General features: G+C 36.9%; 2 protein-coding genes across 2 annotated transcripts; both read right to left on the reverse strand.

The window, feature by feature from the left end:
• Positions 1–282: 282 nt before the first annotated feature.
• Positions 283–1,313, reverse strand: LOC109003552 (receptor-like protein 44). Its single transcript, XM_035691714.1, has one exon. It carries the CDS (start codon positions 1,192–1,194, stop codon positions 385–387), a length of 810 nt encoding a protein of 269 aa, XP_035547607.1. The 5' UTR covers positions 1,195–1,313; the 3' UTR covers positions 283–384.
• A 14,054-nt stretch (positions 1,314–15,367) lies between these two features.
• On the reverse strand, positions 15,368–19,380 carry LOC109003551 (AP2-like ethylene-responsive transcription factor ANT). Its single transcript, XM_018981724.2, has 9 exons — positions 18,478–19,380; positions 17,699–18,365; positions 17,390–17,472; positions 17,201–17,209; positions 17,020–17,108; positions 16,852–16,925; positions 16,697–16,747; positions 16,529–16,605; positions 15,368–16,233 (listed from the first exon to the last, which is right to left on the reverse strand). Exons 1-9 carry the CDS (start codon positions 18,794–18,796, stop codon positions 15,632–15,634), a joined length of 1,971 nt encoding a protein of 656 aa, XP_018837269.1. The 5' UTR covers positions 18,797–19,380; the 3' UTR covers positions 15,368–15,631.
• Positions 19,381–19,895: the final 515 nt, after the last annotated feature.

Here is a 19,895-nt window from a genome sequence, read left to right on the forward strand (position 1 = left end):
TGAAAGATAGACTGCACTATTTTACTGATACCAAATGTTTGAATTGTTTTATACATTCCTGATTGTTAATTAAATTAATATATTGATAATCAACCCCCACAAGAAAAAAAAGTTAAAAAAAAAACAAAATGGTTAATTGATATGAAAAAGAAAAAGAAAATAAAAATCCCTCCACAGATCAGTAAAAAGAAAAGAAAATACCCACCCACCCCCAAGCCCCCAAGAAAAAAAAAAAAAACCCCATGAGAAGAAAATAAGGAGAAAAAAAAAAAACTAGCCCCAATCCTCATATATATATATATATATATATTTAAAACATACCTGACACTCTCAATTTCTTCAGCTCCCTAGTATTCGAATATATCCAGAAATTGCAAGCTTTGATCAATAATCAGGCATAAGTTGACTAATTTTACCTTCCTCCAGAGCCATCTTGCGCTCGGTAACTTTGAGCCATATACACACCCCAGTGAAACTGAGCACCAGGCTGGCTAACCCACTTCCCAGTCCGATCCCAACAATGGCCATGACTGACAACCCCTTGTTCTTCATAGCGGGCAAAGGGTACCCGTAAAGATCCTTGTTCCCTTCGAAGGAGCTCGCATTGAATCTGGGCAAGTTGCCGCTCCTATTGCCAAGCGAGGTGGGTATGGGACCCGAGAGGCGGTTTCCGGAAACGTCGAAGGTGGAGAGGCGAACGAGAAGGCCGAGCTGCTGGGGAATGGGGCCGGAGAGCAAGTTGTCGTGGAGGTCGATGACGTTGAGGTAAGCGCACAATGTGAGCTGAGGGGGGATCTGGCCGGTGAGGCGATTGGAGGAGAGGTTGAGGACAGCGAGATTGACCAAATACTGGAGGTCGGAGGGGATGGGACCGGAGAGGAAGTTGGAGGAGAGGTCGAGGGTCTGGAGGTTGGTGCAGTTGGAGAGGAAGGGGGAGAGGGAGCCGCGGAGAGAGAGGTTGGTAAGGGAGAGCTTGTAGATGCGGCCATTGTTGCAGGTGGCGCCTTGGAGGTATGAGGATAATCCAGAGCAAGGGTTGGCGAAGGTTGACTTGGTCCAGTTCTGGAGCGACTTGTTGGGGTCCTCCAAGGACTGGCTAAGGTGGGTGAGGCAGAGCTCGTCACTCGGATCGGACAAAGAAGGCGGGAGGAGAAAAAGAAGCAGAAAAAACCGAGTCCATAGAAGACCCATCATGGATCGATCTATATTGTTTCTTTTGTTTCTCAAGTATTGGACTTTCTGACTCTATCTGTTCTGGGGAAGACGGACGGAACCTTAGTTCGATCGAGAGAGAGAGAGAGAGAGAAAGGGGGGGGGGGGGGGGGTGAGGGTATCCAATTAATAGAGCTACTCTCTATTACATATCACTTTGGGGAATTAGATAGAACTGTGTTATTTCAGAGAGAGAGAGAGAGAGGCGAAGAAAATGAAAGTCATATTTTTGACACGAGTGGAGGGAGAGGTGGGCGCATTGCAATGGAAGGGAGTGGGCTCTATGGTGGTGGGGGCGGTGACCTGCAACATATGAGGCGTCAAGATAGCGACAATACGGGGAGGGCTTTTTGGTAATATACTCCAATTGATGAACTTCAATTTCATTTCGTTTCTAGGGAACCAGCAGGCATTGTTGTCGCCAGTCCCACTGCGAGTCTGCCATTTTTTTTTTTCTTTCTATTCTATTCGTTCATACCTTCGAGGAAAGCAGGGGTTTCATTTTTTTTTTTTTTACTTAATTTTTTAGACAAACCGAGGAATATTGTGCCAACTGATCTTTACTCTTTTTATTAATGCTCACACTATAAGCACCACCTTTAATTCATCGAATTTGTCCCTCACGGTCACGGATACCTTCTTTGCTCAGCTCAGCAGAGCTTAAAGTGTGATGCTGCAACTGCAATGTCGAATGTAGTAGGTCTGGACCTAACAACCTCCCATCTTAAATTGTGATAGGTACCGCCAAAGTTCAGTTGTAAATGGACTTCTTTCGCCAAACTGGTAATTTTCTAAAGCCGTACTATCAGTTTGGGGATGGACCAAACCAGTCTACTCTGCGTGCAGGGTCTAATAAGTATCAATGAGCGCACAAAAGAAATCCGGATTCTGCTTATGAAAGCATTAACTCTTTATTTATATTAAATTACTATTAATGAAAATGCTAACGTGGTCTCTCAAAGTTACTGTTGAATCTTACTGTCCATATATTTTAATTTTTTTATTTTACTTAATGATTAAAAAAATGATTATTAATAAAATTGTGACATTTTTAATAATTAAAAATGTTAAAATAAATATTTCAAAGAAAATTAAAAAATAAAAAATAAAAAATTTATAATTAACAGTATGCTTATGAAAAACGTTAAGCAGCCCGCTAGCATGATCCTACTATTAATCGTCAAACTTCTTTTTGTTTATGTGACCTATTGAAAAAATTGGTTATTTTCCATATTCAAATCTGTTTTCGCTCTCTCAAACCCTCTCAAGATGATCAAATCGCACTGATCACTCACAATACTTCAAATTGAAGTTTAGTTTCCGACTGAATTTCTTTTCATAAGCAGAGAAATAAAGGATCGAACTCATGTAAAGGGCGTTCAACTAAGAAACAATTTGTAGTACTTTGATGCTGGCATTAATGGACACTTGGGCGGGACCGTAACTCCGTATAGTGGCTGACTTGCAGGGATGAATAATTGAATTTGTCACATGTCTTACTGCACCAGCACTGCCATGTTCGAGACTCACAAACTCCTTGTATCAAAATTGAAAAAGAAATATTGAAACTTTGTGCGCAAGCATTTGAGTGCCAGTCGGCATTGCGATATGCTAACGGTCAAATCACAGGGAATCGGCGAATACCATATCATCCGTTTGTTTTTACAGATAAAACAAAATAAATTAAAATTAAAATTAAAATTAAAATTAAAAATAAAATAAAATATTATTAAAATATATATTTTTAACATCATGTTTATTTTAAAATTTAAATTTATTTTATTTTATATAAAAATTTAAAAAAATTATAATGATTAGATGTATAAGATGAAATGAGATGATTTGAGAAGAATTGTAAAAATAAATGAGATTTCTAAAGATAATTGTATAATATTCTCGTAATATTTTCTCATACCATATGGTTAAATGAAGAGATTTAGATTATTGTAACTATATTAGTAATTATATATAATGAAGGGATAGCTCTCACATTGAGGCATCCAGTAATTTACCGTACGAAATCTTCTTGTGTTCTTGACTTTCTTTTGTTTGTTGGGTTTTTGTCATTCACGGCATTCTCTTGGTGGTTTTGTCATTGGCATCAGAGCCACACCTGTGACCATCCCATTTGTGCTTCCGTTGGCCATCAAAAGTGGTCTTCTACTCTTCTTTGGTCTTGTATTTTATTTTATATTTTATTGTGACATTAGCTCTTGACACGGTGTGGAGGCTTTTCACTGTTGGTTTTGTACGTGGAGTTCATCGGCAATATCAGATTTTCAGGTAAATTACTCTATCTGGAAATTTCAATTCCAGAGTTATCTTAAATGGAAGGAATTATGGGACCATATTGATGATTCTGACACCAAGCCCATTGATCCGACCAAAGTTGATGATTGGGAGGGAAAAGATGCTCATATTATGAGTATGGATATTGGGCCATGTGGATCCCTCCATCATCCTCAATTTACGATCATATTAGATTTCACAAACTATGTGAGATTATTGGAAACGGGTTTGTAATTAAGATAATTCAGCTAGGCGTTTTCAATTGGGGTAAGAAATTGCTAATTATTCTCTAGGGAATATGTCGAGTTAGCAATATTATTTTTGACGACTCTCTTGCCACCATTCAAATAGTTCATAAACCAGTCAGCGAGATCATTTTTTGATGAAAATGCGTCATGAGTTCGAAAATATCCGCTCCAACCTATTGACTTGAACTCCCTTACCATCTTTGGATACTTGTCTGAATGGAATCTTGCAGGAGGAGCAGTGCTGCATGACACGAGCAACCTTTGAACAACAAGAGAGTTCCAACCATGTTCTCAATGTTGCATACGCTGCACAAGGAAAACCAAGGGGTTAGGATATGACTAAAATCCAATGTTATAGTTGTAAGGAGCTCGATCATATTGCCAACCAGTGCCAGAAGAAGTTATGCAATTACCGGAAAGGAAAAGGAAAAGGACATGTCATTTTTGAATGTTGGAAACGCCTTCAAAATCGAAATCCTCGAGCTTTTCACACCACTGTTGAAGATATAGTTTATGACCCCATATCTTCAACCTCCACATCAAAGCCTTCACAACTAGCCGCATCTTCTCTCACAGCTGAAACTGTCCAACAAATGATATTTTTTGCATTTTCTGCACCTAGTTTCACAGGTAATATCAATGTTTTAAATTATGTTCCAGTGATCATTCCGGTTTAAGTATTGAAATGAAAAATTTCGATATCGGTATACTATTTCGATATTAACTATATATTTATATTTATATGGAAGAATTGAAGATTTATAAAATGAATATACCTTAAAAAATATCACAAAATTGAGTTGAGACACAAAAATAAAGTAAAAGAATAGAGAAATTATTAAAAATAATGATAGTTAAAAAAATAGAGAATGAGGGGACATATTTATAGTTACAAAAAATTAAAATTATATAAATACATTTTATATATATTCTAGAATTAACTAAATACTCTCTAGATTTAAAATTTACAAAATGCTATCCAACCAAAAATAAAATAAAATTACAAAAACAATCCAAAACAGAATAGGGCCCAAAATGCCAATTCCGAATTTGGCTGGAAAAGCCGAAATGGGGTGGAATTTGGAGCAAAACGGAACGAGAAGGTATAGTGTCCCAGATACTACACTGGAATGGAAAAAATTCCGACTGGAACAGAACGGAATTTAAAACTACTAGCTTGGTTTAGATAATGAAACAATTTCAACTCATCTAATTATTACAATTTTTTCAAATTTTCAAACAAAATACAATAAATAGTTCAACTTTTCCAAATCTCAAAACAAAAATAATATTCTAACAATATTTTATTCAACTTAAGTTGATATGTGATTATCCTAATTTGTGATAAGATTACTTATCTTATAGTATTGCTTCCTAAAACTTTCGACACAAAATTGATCATGGTGTGATGGAGGGACTGCGGTGGTTGAGAATAGGAGGGAGGAAGAGACGATGGTGGTCTTGCTGTGTTTCATGGTGGAGGAGATGAGGCTGCGACATGTTGAAGGTACAAAGAGAGCTAAAAACAAAAAAAAGCCTATGCTTAAAGAGGTAGGTGCATGTATAGTGCTTGTAACTCTATTTATAGGATGGTATGGGTTGAGTTTAGGAATTTTAAGATGCAGAGGATTCTAGAATTGTAATCTTAGTGTGTTTGAAATTAAAAACATACTATAATAGTTCATTCAATGTAGGATTGGTAATGACTGAGACTGTATATAAGACTCCATCAGTGATGATTTTAAATTGAAATAAATTTTTAATGGTCGATCTTTAAATTCTAAAATGAGTCTAACTCGTTTAATAATAAATGAGATTTAACTTAGTTATTGAGTCTAATTAAAACTCCTAATCAACTTCAATAATTTATCATGAATGGGCTTATCCAATATGGCTCATTAAATATAATTTAGACCCAATAAAAATTATCAATATTCCGACTCTAAAATTATTGGGCCGAGTCGTTACATACATACATACATACATATTTACATACATACATACATATATATATATATATATCAAAAGTAAGTTTATATTAATAACTTAATATTAATGTTCATGTTTAAGATTTAAATTTTATGTTATATTAATTTAAATATTTTATGTTCTAAAATTAAAATTTAAATATTATATCAAATGTTATAACTTATATTAAGACTTATAAAATTAATTTTATGTTATTAGATTATTATACATGAATAATAACATTTTCAAATTTGGTATTATATTAATTAGTAATTTAAAATATAATATATATGATATAATATAAAAAAAATTATATATAATATAAAAAATCATATAAAAAATATTTTATATATAATAAAAAAAATTTAAAAAATTATATATATGAATCTAGGGTTATAAATGAACTAATCTGTTTGATAGTTTACACAGTACGTTAAACTCGAATCTTCAACAACATTATTACTCTTCTCCACATGTCTACGAATCTTCAAATTGCCAATGACCTCACCAAACCTCTCGCTCGTGCTCGGCATCAGTTCTTCATAAAAAAAAAAAATTGATGCTTCTCGACTCTCCCGCATCAATTAGAGGAGGGTGTCAAAGTCTGAGAATTTGCAAATCACCAAAAACATATCATCCATATTTAGAAATTATAATTGTGTAATATTCTCGTAATATTTCCTTGTAACATATGCTTAGATTAGGGGATTTAGATTACTGTAATTACATTAGGAATTATATATAATGAAGGGAGAGCTCTCACATGGAGGCATCATCATACGAAATCTTTGTGTTCTTGACTTTGTTTTGCTTGTTGAGGTTTTGTCATCGGGGGCATTGATCTCTTGGTTGTGGTGGTTTTGTCACTAACATCAAAGTTGGCTTGCTTGGGTTGGGACTAGTTCAGTTTAATCATCCTCGGATGAGTTTACATATGGCAAGAATTTGGTAGATTTGACAAGGAATACGAATGGAATGCGAAAAGAGAACTAAATATATATTGGTGGATTCTGTCCTAACTACAATTGATTGCTTTTAATTCATTCTTTCAAAGGTACGGTCAAACTCGGAGACTTATTTCTTGGATGACACAAGTCACACTACCTAAGCAAGCAAACCTTCGTATAAATCATCGCCTTTACGCAAGAATATTCAATGGTCAGGCAGGCTTGTTGGGAAATATCTTCAAATCTTTTATTTTTATACTACATATATAGTGAGATAAATGATAATATTTTCAGTAAACTTTAAAATTAAGCAATAAGATCTGTGAGAAAAAGACACAATCTAAACGGGCCACAATGGAGTGAAGTATCAAATTGAGATGGCCGGATAGCAGTGCTTGGAGGTGATCTTTGTGAGATCTATCTGTGGTCCGAAATGAAATGCTTCCGACAAAACACATGAATGATAAACATTGGGAAATAATCTTTATAGCTACGTCTCACTAGAGCAGGCTTGGTTTGAGTTTTTGAGGATAATAAGGTGGTCCCATCAAGGGGTTCAAACCGTGGGTTCCTGGGCTGCCTCCGCTCAACAAAACAAGGGAACAAAATTAGCATCAACATGACTGCCAGCAAGCCAACATACTGTTGGGAAGTGATTACAGCTCTACGAGTAAGTATGGAGGGACTGAATCTGAAAGCGAAGGATCTCGACTCCAGTAAAAGGGCCCATGAACTTTGAGTGGTGAGGATGAAACGGCTCAAGCAATAACATATAAAGATATTCTTACGGCTTTTCCACCTCTCAGTACTTGTAGTTGATCTCCAATAGGCAGCCCAATCTGGTCCCGCAGACAACACGATATCTATGCTTTGGTTGATATATAGCATCTTGGTCCAAACTCGTCACTTGACTACAATATTTCTGGGTTTGTACTAGACAACAATTATATATTGCACGAGAGAGAGAGAGAGAGAGGGATGTGACATTGACATGCGTTTCAATGACAATGAGGTTCACTTTGGACTAGTGATCCATCATCAGTTTACAATAATTCTTCTTTGTTATATTTGTATTCACACACAAACATATATATATAGATATATGGTATGTGAAACCAATAATTTGAGGTTACGTGGTGCCTATTTTTACTTTTATCACTACCAATATTATTAAAACAATGGTGATGATAGATGGAAAAGAGTAGTCCTGGCATTGGCAGACAGTTCCTTCAATTATATATGCATCTTAACCACAGCGAAGTAAGTACATGTGTACTGTGGATATGCTTTGCGAAGAATTTAGATAGATCTATACCTTTATTAAATTCTTTGCACTGTACCCAACTAAGTATAGATCCATATAAGAGTAATTTATTTTATATATAATTGTAGAGTACGTAAATGCCGTATAATTATTTTAAAAAAGAATGAAATTTATTATTAAAAATTTATTATTTTTTTTATGTGAGTCATATATTTTATTTATTTTTTTCAAAATAATTATACGACAGTTACCTAATTTACAATTATACGAATGGGCCATATTAATTAAATATTACGAGGCTTGTTTAGATGGATGTAGCGTGTGTGGGTGGGCCGAACTGCTACTCAGCTTTAATGCATGCTTTAAAAAAACATACAGTGTTTTGAAGTGGACTTTGGTAGGATTATGCTCGACAAACCCTTTCTTTCTGACCTGTTTAGACGGTGATTTGCAGACGTAGCTGAGACACACATAACTGCCTTTTCTGGATAAAGCAGGAGAGTATGTCCAAAAGGCCTAGAGCAACCATAACCTTATCTGGTGGTACTTTGTCATTTGCGATATTTGTGGCATCTGTCTTTGGTGTTTAATTTCTTTTCTAAATTTACGATCAGGTTTGTAGGCAACAATCTGTATGCTGTTACTGTTTTACAGAGAAAGTGAAAGATAGCTATGATCACTCTCATAGTTCAATCTAAATATTTGCCTTATATTACATAAAAAACACTATTACATTAGCCAAGTCTGAATAATTTTGACTTTGAAATACAGTAACTCGCAGGCTAGAGTCATATTTGGCTAGTCATTGTAGCTCGGCCATATGATTATTTTATTGTTTTCTTCTTTCTACTAATGGTCAGATTCTCTGTTATGATCCCAATTAAGCAACTCTGAAAGCAAGCTGTGTTAGAGGACTCTTATGCAGATGATTGAGGTAGATGGTTAAGGGAGCTGAACTACTAGTCATTTACAGCTGGCCGTTTAGATCAATAATAGTGTTTTATGTTGCAATCTGTTATTACCATTATGTTTTTACTATCCACATGTTGCCTTTTTATTGGTTTTGTTAGACATGGGTTACGCCCATATGTAAGCGAGAAATGGCACAGTGAAGGAGGCTGGAAAATTATTGCTGAAACTTGTATTTTCATTTGGGAGGAATTGGAGACCTCGAATACTCCAAAGCGTGGCCATTATCTCTATCTTCTTGTTCTTGATTCTCTTTTAGTGTCAATATTACCATTCTTTTCATCGGGGTCTTAACATTCTCTCTCTTCCCTCGATTTCTCTCTTTCCTTTCTTCCTCCTAGAGCCTTCCTTGCATTTTTTATCCCTTCTCTCTTACGCAAATTTTTTTCCCACCGTTGGTCCCGAGATTTTCTCGCCATTTCCCCTTGCTTTACGTCGTTTGTGGTTTGTGCGGTCTCTTATGTTCCGTTCACTTCCTCCATTCATTTTTGTGGAATGGGTTTTGAGATTTTTACAGTGACACAAAGAAAATCCATGCAGTTTCTGATCTGATCGTAGACAGAAACCGATTAAGGATGGTGAGGCTTCAATATCGGCCTCATAGAGGAGGGGAGGAGGAGCACTGGCTAGGCTTTTGGTGCTGCTCTTTCCTGTGTTCTTGGCCAGTTTGTGTAGCCCTTTAGGCCATTCTTCACCTTCCATGTTCTCGGTAATATTCAAATTATTTACTTGGAATCATTTTCCTTCCTACTTCACTAAATGGGTCAATGGATGTTTTCCAAAAAAAAGGTTTTTTTTTTTTTTTTTTTTCTCTGGAGCTTTTTAAAAAGTTTTGCTTGTAATGTTTCGGGTCATTATCTCATCAGTTTTGTAAATAGTTTTGTATAAAGACAAACCTGAAATAAGACGATCAATCAACTTGTCATTACAAAACCGTGGTATGATTTATTTGTTCTATAAGAATCTTTGTTTTGGCCATGGTCCTGAGATTCCGTCTTTGATTTGCTTCTCTATTTTCCATTGGTTTGCTTCTTGCTTCTATTGTCAAGGACAGAGAGTTGTAGAGCTTCTTTGCCAAGGGTTGTGCGCTTCTTCACATTTTCATGGTTGTTCTGAGGCTGGTTGTTGGGGATATTGCATTGGCACTTTCATGAGTGTTTTTTCTTGTATAATCATGGAGAGAGAAGTATGATTAGTTTTGTAATGACTTTATTTTTTCGTATTTTATTTTTCTGCACAAAGTTTGCCACAGTTTGCCAAAACCACGATTTTGTAATTCTTGTTTTATTTTTATGCTCGTAGTTTGCATTAATTCTGGGCTCACAATTTGCATTAATCTGGGCTTACAGTTTGCATTAATTATGGGCTTAATATTGCAGAGTTTATATATGTGGTAAACGAATTAATTGTTAGAAAACTATTAAAGTTTATCTCGTAAGTAAAAGAGGCTGATTTGTTTATCTTATTAAAGTCTGTATACTTTCTGCTGTCTGCCAACATTTATAGATGGCTATGTTTTTGCAGGTACTACTCAAAACACCTGAAGTGGCTGGTCGACATTTCTGAACCTCTTTGATAACTGCGTTTTGTACTATTGTTCTGTGTTCTTGGAAGTGCAGATTTAACTCAGTATGACAGATCTGGGTTTTTTGTAACTTAATATGACATATCTGGGTTTTTTGTTTAGCATAGAAGATGTGTGTCTTGTACGTATTGGGCTGTAGTCTGGGGGCTGTTGTTATGTGTTGTTGACATGAACACAAGTATGTTGGTAGTCATGATAACTGGATAGAAGTACGTTGGTAGTCAAGAACACGAGTATGTTGGAGTTTGACAAAAGAATATAATTTGATGAAAAATGTAGTAGATATAATTGTTGAATAGAAGAAAGTTTGGCAAAAGAATATAGTTGGATGGAAAATGTAGATATTTGGTTTGTAATTAAGACATTTCTATAGAATTTTAGATGAATTTAATCAAATATTTGTGGTTATTAGCATTAAATGACTTTTGAAAATATGATTTTTTAAATATTAATTTAATTAGAGTATAATTATTAATTAACATATAATCAGTAGCGTGCAAAATGTGATAAAATTAAATTAAATAAAAAATTATTAAATTAATAATATTTTATAATTATATAGAAAGTAAATGGATAATCCAATGTGGGGATTGAATTTGAATAGAATAGACAAATACTAACTCATGTAATATTAACTGAAATTTGAGTTTACATTTGGCTATATTCCAATGAGAGTGCTCTTACTATATTGCTTTTACAACTTATTGATCGTCACGACTTATGTGTTGAAATAATTAATTATCAAGCAAGCATTCTTTCCAATATAGAGGAATGACTTGGAATTGAAATCCATTATGTATTTTGTAACCTTGAGGTTTAGATTTCTTCGAACCAAGTACTACAAACTCTCGAGGAGAGAAGAAAGACGAGAGCCGAAGAACCCTTCAGTTGATGAGGCTCATGCGCCCACAATTTTGCTTAAGATTAGCCAAATGCTAGTGCCATCCAAAGATTTGCCGAGTTTGTCTCAAATTTACTTGTATTGGATTAGCCAAAAAGATAAGTCTATGGGCTTTGAGCTACAGTGAAAAGCACCCACTGGTCATATTTAGCGAGTTACTGTACATAGACCAAACAAATAATTTATTCAACAAAATTCCTTCCAAACTAGGGGTGCTACCTGCCTCGTAGGGGGCGGGGTAGCCCCCACCCTCCTCGCATGGGCGGGGTCTTGATTTTTCTCTCTGTCCCCCGCCTCGGTGTGCGGGGGCGGGGTACCCTGTCTCGAATAATAGGGTGCACATGGGGGGGGTCAAACCATCTGCCCACCGCTCCTTACTGGGCCATTTTTGGCTCAGAAATTGCTGAAATGAGCCCAAAATGGGCCATTTTGGGCCCATAAAATTAGAAGTTAAAAAAAAAAAAGGTTAAAAACCTGATTAAGAAAAAATTACATGAACAAAAATAATATATACATGATACAAATTTACTAATTTAGACTCTAATGAAGTACTATTATTGACTAGAAGTCTACCACCTAATGTTTAATAAACTAATAAATAATAATAATAATAACTAAGCTATTACAAAAATAAAATGGAAAGTTTAAACAATTACAAAATTACAAACAAAAAAGTGTCCAAGGGATATTGTATCAACATTACAAAATTACAAATCAAATACATAATATTCTAAGAAATTAAGAATCTAAAGATAGAGGCATAGAGTTATTTGGGTCTTTGACTGTGACATTTGGGGCGGCACGGATGGGTATTCTTTTGAGGTTTGAGCACATATTCATATTAAAGTGGAAGTACACATCGTCTGAATCGTCTCATGTGTTGCTACAACAATGAATACTAAAATTAATACCAATGAAATTAAAATGAATATAAATAAAAATAATAAAATAAAGACGACAACAGTTATCAGATAGTCCAGATCCAGACTAATTACCACCCTCTTCGTTGATCTCCTTAAAATCTAAAACATCCGGAATATAAATATCATTTTACATTGTCAAACTCTGTGTGCATATCAATGCCTCCACAGTTGTAGAAGACAATGAACTACGAAAAGAATCCAATATGCGCCATCCGGTACTAAAGGCTAACTCCGAGGCAATGGTACTGATAGGGATGACCAACATACAGCGGGTCATTTCAGAAAGGATGAGATATTTCTTTGCTGCTGCCTTCCATCCGAAACTCCTAAATAAATTGATTTAGGGGCTTCAATTGAAACCCCTAAATTGATTTAGAGGTTTCAATCCCTAAATTAATTTAAGATTCCAAATCTGAACACCCAGAAACTACAAACTACAAAAAAAAAAAATAATAAAAAATAATCAAACACAGTGACAGAGGCGACATCAATTTCAAACACATCCACAAATTAGAATTCACAGCACACAAATTCACAATCATTCTAATCCTCCATCTCTGATTCAACCCATCCTTCCTCCAATCTCCAATCCAAAATTCAAAAAAAAAAAAAAAAAAAGGTAAGAAAAGAAAAGATCTAGGTCCGGGAGTCTTACATTTGGAGTTTGGTGCAGCAAAGTTCAAATGACGACAGTGGACTGGTGGTGCTCGTGCAGTCGTGCAAGAGAGAGGAGATCAAGAGAGAGAGATAGAGAGAGCGCGAGAGAGTGAGAGACAGAGAGAGTGAGTCTGAGAGAGATGAGAGTTCGAGAAGACGTGAAAGGAGGGGGGGAGGGAACTTAACTAAGTTCACTTACTTATAGTTTTTATATAGATAATTTTAATTTTAATTATATATATATATATATATATATATATTATGCGGGGTGGGGGAAAAGCAGAGCAGGACTTAGCCCCCTCCGTCCCCTGCCTCTGATGGCCTCTAGAGGAATCGATAGGGCCCTCCGCACCCCGCTTGAGAGGGACGAAACCCCCCCGCCCCACATGGGAGGGGGCGGGGCAAACGAGGCGGGGCAGTAGGGTGCGGGGCCCCGCTGCCCGCCCCTAGTCCAAACCACCCTATTTCTTTCCCTCGAAATTTTCTATTTTGTTCCCTGTTTCTCTCCCTCTTCTCTCCGTCCTACTCTTCCCTCTTCACTATTTTCTCTCTGTCCTATGTCCAGAAAACCTAAGCTGGAAGTTTCCTTGCTGGTGGTTTCTTCCCAGGTGTGTAATGCAGAACAAATAACTGAGGTCATTTTAGATTTCTTTTCATAACAAAATATGCATATTTTCCAAAAATCAACTTCAACCCATTTTATTTTTATGCAAAGTATAGCATAGGAACCCTACTTACCTGAACTTTTTAGCTTTTTCAAAATTTTTCCCAACTGTGCCGAACAACATTAACCGTCACCTATAAAATAGTCACATAACTTTCCTAAATCTTCAAGTAAACACGTATTTTGATATTTAAGCCTAAAAATACTGAAAGAAGAGAATATCAGAAAGTAGGAAAACTGGGTTGTGTGCGTGAGTTTGTTGTTGCTTGGACGTGGAGACGTGTGGAAGTGAACGTGCAACAACCATAGCTTGGAGAAGTTTCTCCATACGTGAGGGTATGCATGTATTTAAAATAGGTGGTGGGAAAACCTAGGGAAGTAGATGTGCATGCCATGGAGCTGTGCATGGCGTGGGATCTAGTTCTTGGTTCTCACTGGCTTGGGCTTCATAAAAAAAAAGGGCCATAATACTCATGTCAAAAATAAATCCCTCGTCCAACAATGTATTTGGGCATTTAGAAAATTTTATTGGGCCAAGTTCTAATTATTTCGGCCCCTTGGTCCATGAATTATTATTTGGGCCTTTATCCAATCATTGGGCCCAAAGAAATTCATACTCTACCAAAATAAATTTTGGGCCCGTAAGTCCGTAACCTACTCTAAAATTACTCATTAAAACTCAAATGGGTTTTTCATACATGTAAATCCAAAACAAAAAATTTTAGAAAACGGCTTGGTGCTGGACCCAGGTGTTACACGTACTCCATTGATGCAGTACTATGGAGATGCATAGCAGAGAGTTCCCCGTGTTTAGATTTTTCAGGAAATGTTTTTTGTAAACAATGTTATATTATGTTGGATAATTAGGTTGAAGAAAAAAATAGTTGGGAAAAAATAATTTTAAGTAAAAATTAAATTTTTAATTAATATATGGAGTGTATTTATAAAATATAAAAAAATGAGTAATTCTACATACAACCGTGAAGTGTGCAACTACCGTGTAATCGTTTTGAAAAAGAGTAAGGTCTACTATTAAAAAATTAATTTTTTTCATGTAGATCTCATATTTTATTCACTTTTTATAAAACGATTACGCGGTGATTACATAATTCACGATTACAAATATATTTTTCTTTTTTCTAATGACTTTAGTTAGTTTTAGTCAAAATATCAAGTTTTAGCCAAATTTTAAACTTATCAATGACCTAGCCAAAAGCCCATGTTCGTCAACGTTGGAATTTGGCGGCTGCTCCTTTAATTGGGCTTATCAATTGTGTTCACGGTATGGTGACGGCAGTGGCATCTGTAGGGGATCTTAATTAGGAAGGCTTGGGCTAGGGAGTTTCGTATCAGGGAGGATAGTTTCCAATCGATTAATGCCATTAAATTTTTTGATATCACGCTCAAAAATAATAAAATCTTGATAATTTTTTTTAAATAATAATAAATATATATATTTTTTAATATTTTCAAGGGGACTCATGATCTCAGCGTGAAGGAGGGACTCGGGGAGTAATTCTTGGAGATATTTGCTCAGTCTATGAGTAGTTACTTTAGAGCTAGTAATGCGACTTGCTCTCACCAGTTGAATAGTAATGAGATTTGAGTATAGGATTCTACTCCTCACCAGTTGAATAGTAATGAGATATGAGTATAGGATTCTACTCCTCACCAGTTGAATAGAATGTTTAAAGGTGAAGAGTTAGGTGGTGGTGAGATGAAAGAGATTACCCGCTCAAAGGCTCAAAGCAACAGCTCTTAATATAATTCAAGGACAAATTGACAAGGTTCAATACTTGAGGATCAAGATTGCTGAATGTCATTATGGGTGTAGATTATACACCTCAGTTAGCCATAATAACCATCTCTTCTAAGATTTCGTAAACGAAGTCTTTCTAATATTTTAGAGGGGGGAAAACAGAGAGAAAAAAGTGAAAGATGACCAACATTAAATTCTCCTCCCGGTCATACAAAAGAAATGCTTGTTTTATCAGAAGACAAAGTCTATGCATCTGTCCAAGCTGCTAAAAGTCGCATGTCAGGCATGGAGAGAGCAGGCCTCATTTGAGTTGAAGGGTTCCAAGAATTCGCGCCAGTAGGAGTAGCTAACAACTTGGACGAAGATGTAGGCAATCCAAATAACATTGGGTGGCTAGCTCTATCCGGGCTGCCTTCTCTCGAGCTGCTTAAGCTGGTCACCAAAGATGAAACATTTGACAAATGAGTTCGTTTGTTGGCTGAGTCCTCTACCTCTTGCTCAATCATACCCTCTGAGAAAAATTGGGTCCTGTAACTTTCGGTTTTTGGTTGCTTGTCATCAGTTTCCTGATGGAGCTCAGCCGTCTTCCATTCCGATTCACATTCATTGTTCTTCTGGGAGATAATTGATTCCCCGTTGCTTTTATCAGTAGGAAGGTGGTCCAAAGCCTCAATCGTATTGGATCCTGTCTCCTTACTTCGCTTCGCAACTTCTCCAGGAAGAAGGGTACTACTTGCCATGATACGTTCTACATCGTACCTTGTTATGTCAAAGTTAGTTACCGCATTCACCCCACGAAACTTGATAGCCGCGATGTCGTAGGCTTCTGCCGCTTCCTCTTGGGTGCCTATAAAGTTTCGAATGACAACTAGAATTAGCCTCTAGTGTAACTTGTATCAGTGACAACTAGGATTAGCTTGGTCGCTTTGAATTCCCAAGTTCTGTTTAAACCTTCAAAGTGGCTCATCAACAGCCTTATGGTGGCTGAAAGTAAAGTCATTCAAAGATTGGGTTTTGACCACAGGGCTCATACTTTTGTCTCTATTATACTCTCGATAAGATGAGAGAACTTTAAACGCCGTGCTCCAAGCTAAAATGGAAGAATATTCTACTTGGGGAACACAATATTCAAAGGAACTTACTAAACGTTCCAAGATAAAGATCCTTGTTTCCTGCAACCCTGCCAATCCGAGCCTGCCATCTTCCATGTTGATGGTGTCTGCCATGAATGAAAACAGAAACGGGGATTACACTTCATCTATCTTTCAAGGTAACCATAATAATAATGCTAAAAAGCATGCTAGCAGGACCTTGTTACTCCTCTGTATATTGATGCCCCCCTAGAGAATCCACTGCTTTTCCTGCACAGGACATTTTGAGTAACCTACTGAATCAGAAAACATGCTACTGCTTGCACCGCAGTGTCATGGGAGAGAGGAGGGGTGGGGGGTTTGAAGAAAACGACCTTCTTAGGTGAGCAACATATTCCTGTCTGGTCATGTTCTTCATTTCATCCAGTTCTTTTTGATAATTCTCCAACTACCAAAAATAACATCATGGTTGAGTTTAGGTAACTAACATTAAAGTAACCTACCTTGACAGAGTGGAAACATAAAGAGAAGAGAATCATTACAGGGAAATTGATGTGAGTAGAGGGTCCCCAATACTTGAGTGCCGCAAGATCGTACGATCTTGCTGCTTTTTCTTCCAAGTCATAACCCCCTGAAATTGAATTTTCGGATTGACTTCACGATAAAATGAATGACAAAACATGTTAACTAAGATTCGTAGTCTTTGTATACTAGAGGGCTTACCCAGATAAACTAAGAATCGTCATTTTATTGGAAATGACATCCCCGGCCAAGAAAGAAACACCGCAGATCAGTGATACGTGGAATTGTTCAGGAAAAGCACAGAAAGAGACCAAAAATAATTGCAGAGGCATCCAAAGTAAAAAAACATCACAGGGGGAGGATTATATAATTTATGTCTTGTTTCCAAACCTTGCCTTCCTTTCCTGCTCTGGCCTTCTTTTTTGCAACTGTTGTCCCACAGATGGGCTTCATATCTACCAGTCCATCTATGCCTGACGAATAAAAACATCCAGAAAATTAGGAAATAATGAGAAACAATATGTAATAAAGGAAAAATATGAGGATGACACGGTGTCGGGCGACACAATTACGGAGCAGTATGTAGCGAGAGGAAAGCTTTTCAGTTGAAGAGAAAACAAATACAAAGACATAATACAGGATTCCCAATTAATAGAACAAAAGCTAACAAGGGGACGAAGGAAAAAGGAAAGAACCAACCTTGTAACACCTCTATACTGGGAGGTTCTCTGCCCAAACGTATCCAAGGACTTCCTATGAACAATTTGCTTCTGATCCACCTTTTCAGGCCCTCTTTTCTTGGTATCCATGCCTATATAGTCAGTGACAGTGGGCGAGATGCGCTGTGAACCTGTAACACAGCTTGACTGGGAGCCAGACCTCACGGACAAGCTTAAAGAATGTAAATCGCCACATGACATTGCACCGATAGCTCCAGATTCACTTCCATTGTCACCCATGCAACCAATCATCTTCTGTTCCCCCAACTGATTAACTGGATAGATCCTTGAGATCCAGTTCTTCAAGCCAGAGACCCTATCATCTGCCATTGTTGGAAGCTGGAGATTGCAATCTGCAAACTGAGACTCCCTTGTGTCCCTTAGTATCATAGCATGGCTTTTAAAGCCAGAGTAATACGAATAGTGTTGGGCCTGAATCTGCTGTGGCTGTTCTTGGTTCCTGGAGCTCTGATCAAAATGGTCCAGGCAATTTTGGTTGTTGGCCTCATGGTCTGGCATCTGATTGTAAAACATGCTGTCTAAGCTCAGAGCCATAGCTTCTCTGTCATTGCTTTCATAGTGATTGGTCCCCATGGCAGCACCTCCAAAGAAATTCTCCAGCTTTGGAGTTGAAGTAGTTCCCATTGCTTCACATAAAAAGTCAGAAGACAGAAGGGTCCAGAAGTTCAAGAACAAAATTTTTCCCCAAGCACGAACCAAAGGCCAAAATAAAAAAGAATAATATAGGTTCGAGCTAACCTTGTGGTTGTGACTTGTCGAGAGCTTCCATCATACAAAGAGACCCATCGGACTTGAGTGGCATTGCAGATAGGGGGGCATATAAGCTAGCATCTCCTTCAGTTCCATGGTAAATACCATAGTACAGGTGAGGTTGGGAATGAAAAAAGTTTGCCGGGACTGCAGTAGAAACAGCAGCAGAGGGAGGATGTGTTTGGTGATGGTTAGGAGGGCCTGAAGAAACCTCCATGGTCATGTGAGGAGACAGAGAAAAACCCATCCAGTTAGCGTTGTTGTCGTTGCTGTTATTGTTAATATAATCATTTTCCATGGATTTCATCCTCTCTCGATGTTACTCTTTTTCCCACTAAGCAGAGGTTCTGGGCAAGTTTCTTTTGAGGGGAGGCAACTCAATCATTGGCAAAGAAATTAACTAATCATACTAACATCCATTCCCTTCGATGAAACTGGATCTTTTGTTTGCTAGCTGCAACATTGATTGGACCATATCTAAGCACTCATCTAAACAAACCCAACTCCCGCAACTGGAACTGTGCTCTCTCTCTCTCTCTCTGAAAAGATTTTTAAAGAGAACAAAGCAAGTTCCTTTAAACTAAACAAAAAGAATGAGCTGCAACAAGCAATGCTGGGTATCCTTCCTGAATTCCATAGGGATCTGTGTATGAGAAAGACCTCTTCTTTTGCTTTACCTTACGCTCCTCCTTACCTTTATTTTGCTTTTCTTCCTAAGAGCCCTTAAATCTCATGAAAGATCAATTACGAAACAAGATTGGAAAAATGAAAAAGACCAAAACCTGCATCCCAATAAAACACTTTCTCATTTGGATAGGATTCTTCAGTGGAACCAGCACCCCCAAAAACCCTTTGGGTCATAAGCAAGTCTCGTACTGACCCTCGAGGAGCTTCAATTAGATTTCACGGGCAGAAAAACTCTCTCCAGTCACTTCATAACAGTACGCAGAATCTATACTGACCTACCTATTACCATATTTAGCAACTAGATGGATAGGAATCTAACATTTATTGTGTTCTTGTCACTTGTGTTTGGGCTTTTCATTTCCCGTTTCTTAGAATTTTTCTAAATTTTAACTAACAATATATCAAAAACACAATATATCATTTAGCTGCATCGAGGATGTTTGTTGGCTTCTCTACCGCTCAAAAAAGAAAGACACCATCTTAGCGAGCCCCAAGGGAACGGAAAAAATTTACAAGTAAAAAAGCACCACGCTAATGGGTTGAAATGAGTAGCAAAAAGTTGTGTTAATAACCCAATACAGGATGCTAGGCTTATAAAATCAACAAAGTTATTCAAGAACAATTCGAGATTGTTTAAGCTCGACTGTGTGTAGTTCATTTGATAAATAAATCAAGTCTAAATAACCATCTAAACTCATTTATTAAACTTAAGAAATTTC

This window comes from Juglans regia, chromosome 7 (assembly GCF_001411555.2).
Source record: "Juglans regia cultivar Chandler chromosome 7, Walnut 2.0, whole genome shotgun sequence".
Lineage (NCBI taxonomy): Eukaryota > Viridiplantae > Streptophyta > Magnoliopsida > Fagales > Juglandaceae > Juglans > Juglans regia.

What these genes read in the sequence shown, in the direction of transcription:
- LOC109003552 (XM_035691714.1), bottom strand. Translation starts at nt 1,194, where the DNA reads ATGATGGGTCTTCTATGGACTCGGTTTTTTCTGCTTCTTTTTCTCCTC.
- LOC109003551 (XM_018981724.2), bottom strand. Translation starts at nt 18,796, where the DNA reads ATGAAATCCATGGAAAATGATTATATTAACAATAACAGCAACGACAAC. An exon ending in CGACAAGTCACAACCACAAG is followed by an intron (nt 18,366 to 18,477) that starts GTTAGCTCGAAC and finishes TTTTATGTGAAG; the next exon opens with CAATGGGAACTACTTCAACT. An exon ending in TCTTTATCTTGGAACGTTTA is followed by an intron (nt 16,234 to 16,528) that starts GTAAGTTCCTTT and finishes GAAACTTTATAG; the next exon opens with GCACCCAAGAGGAAGCGGCA.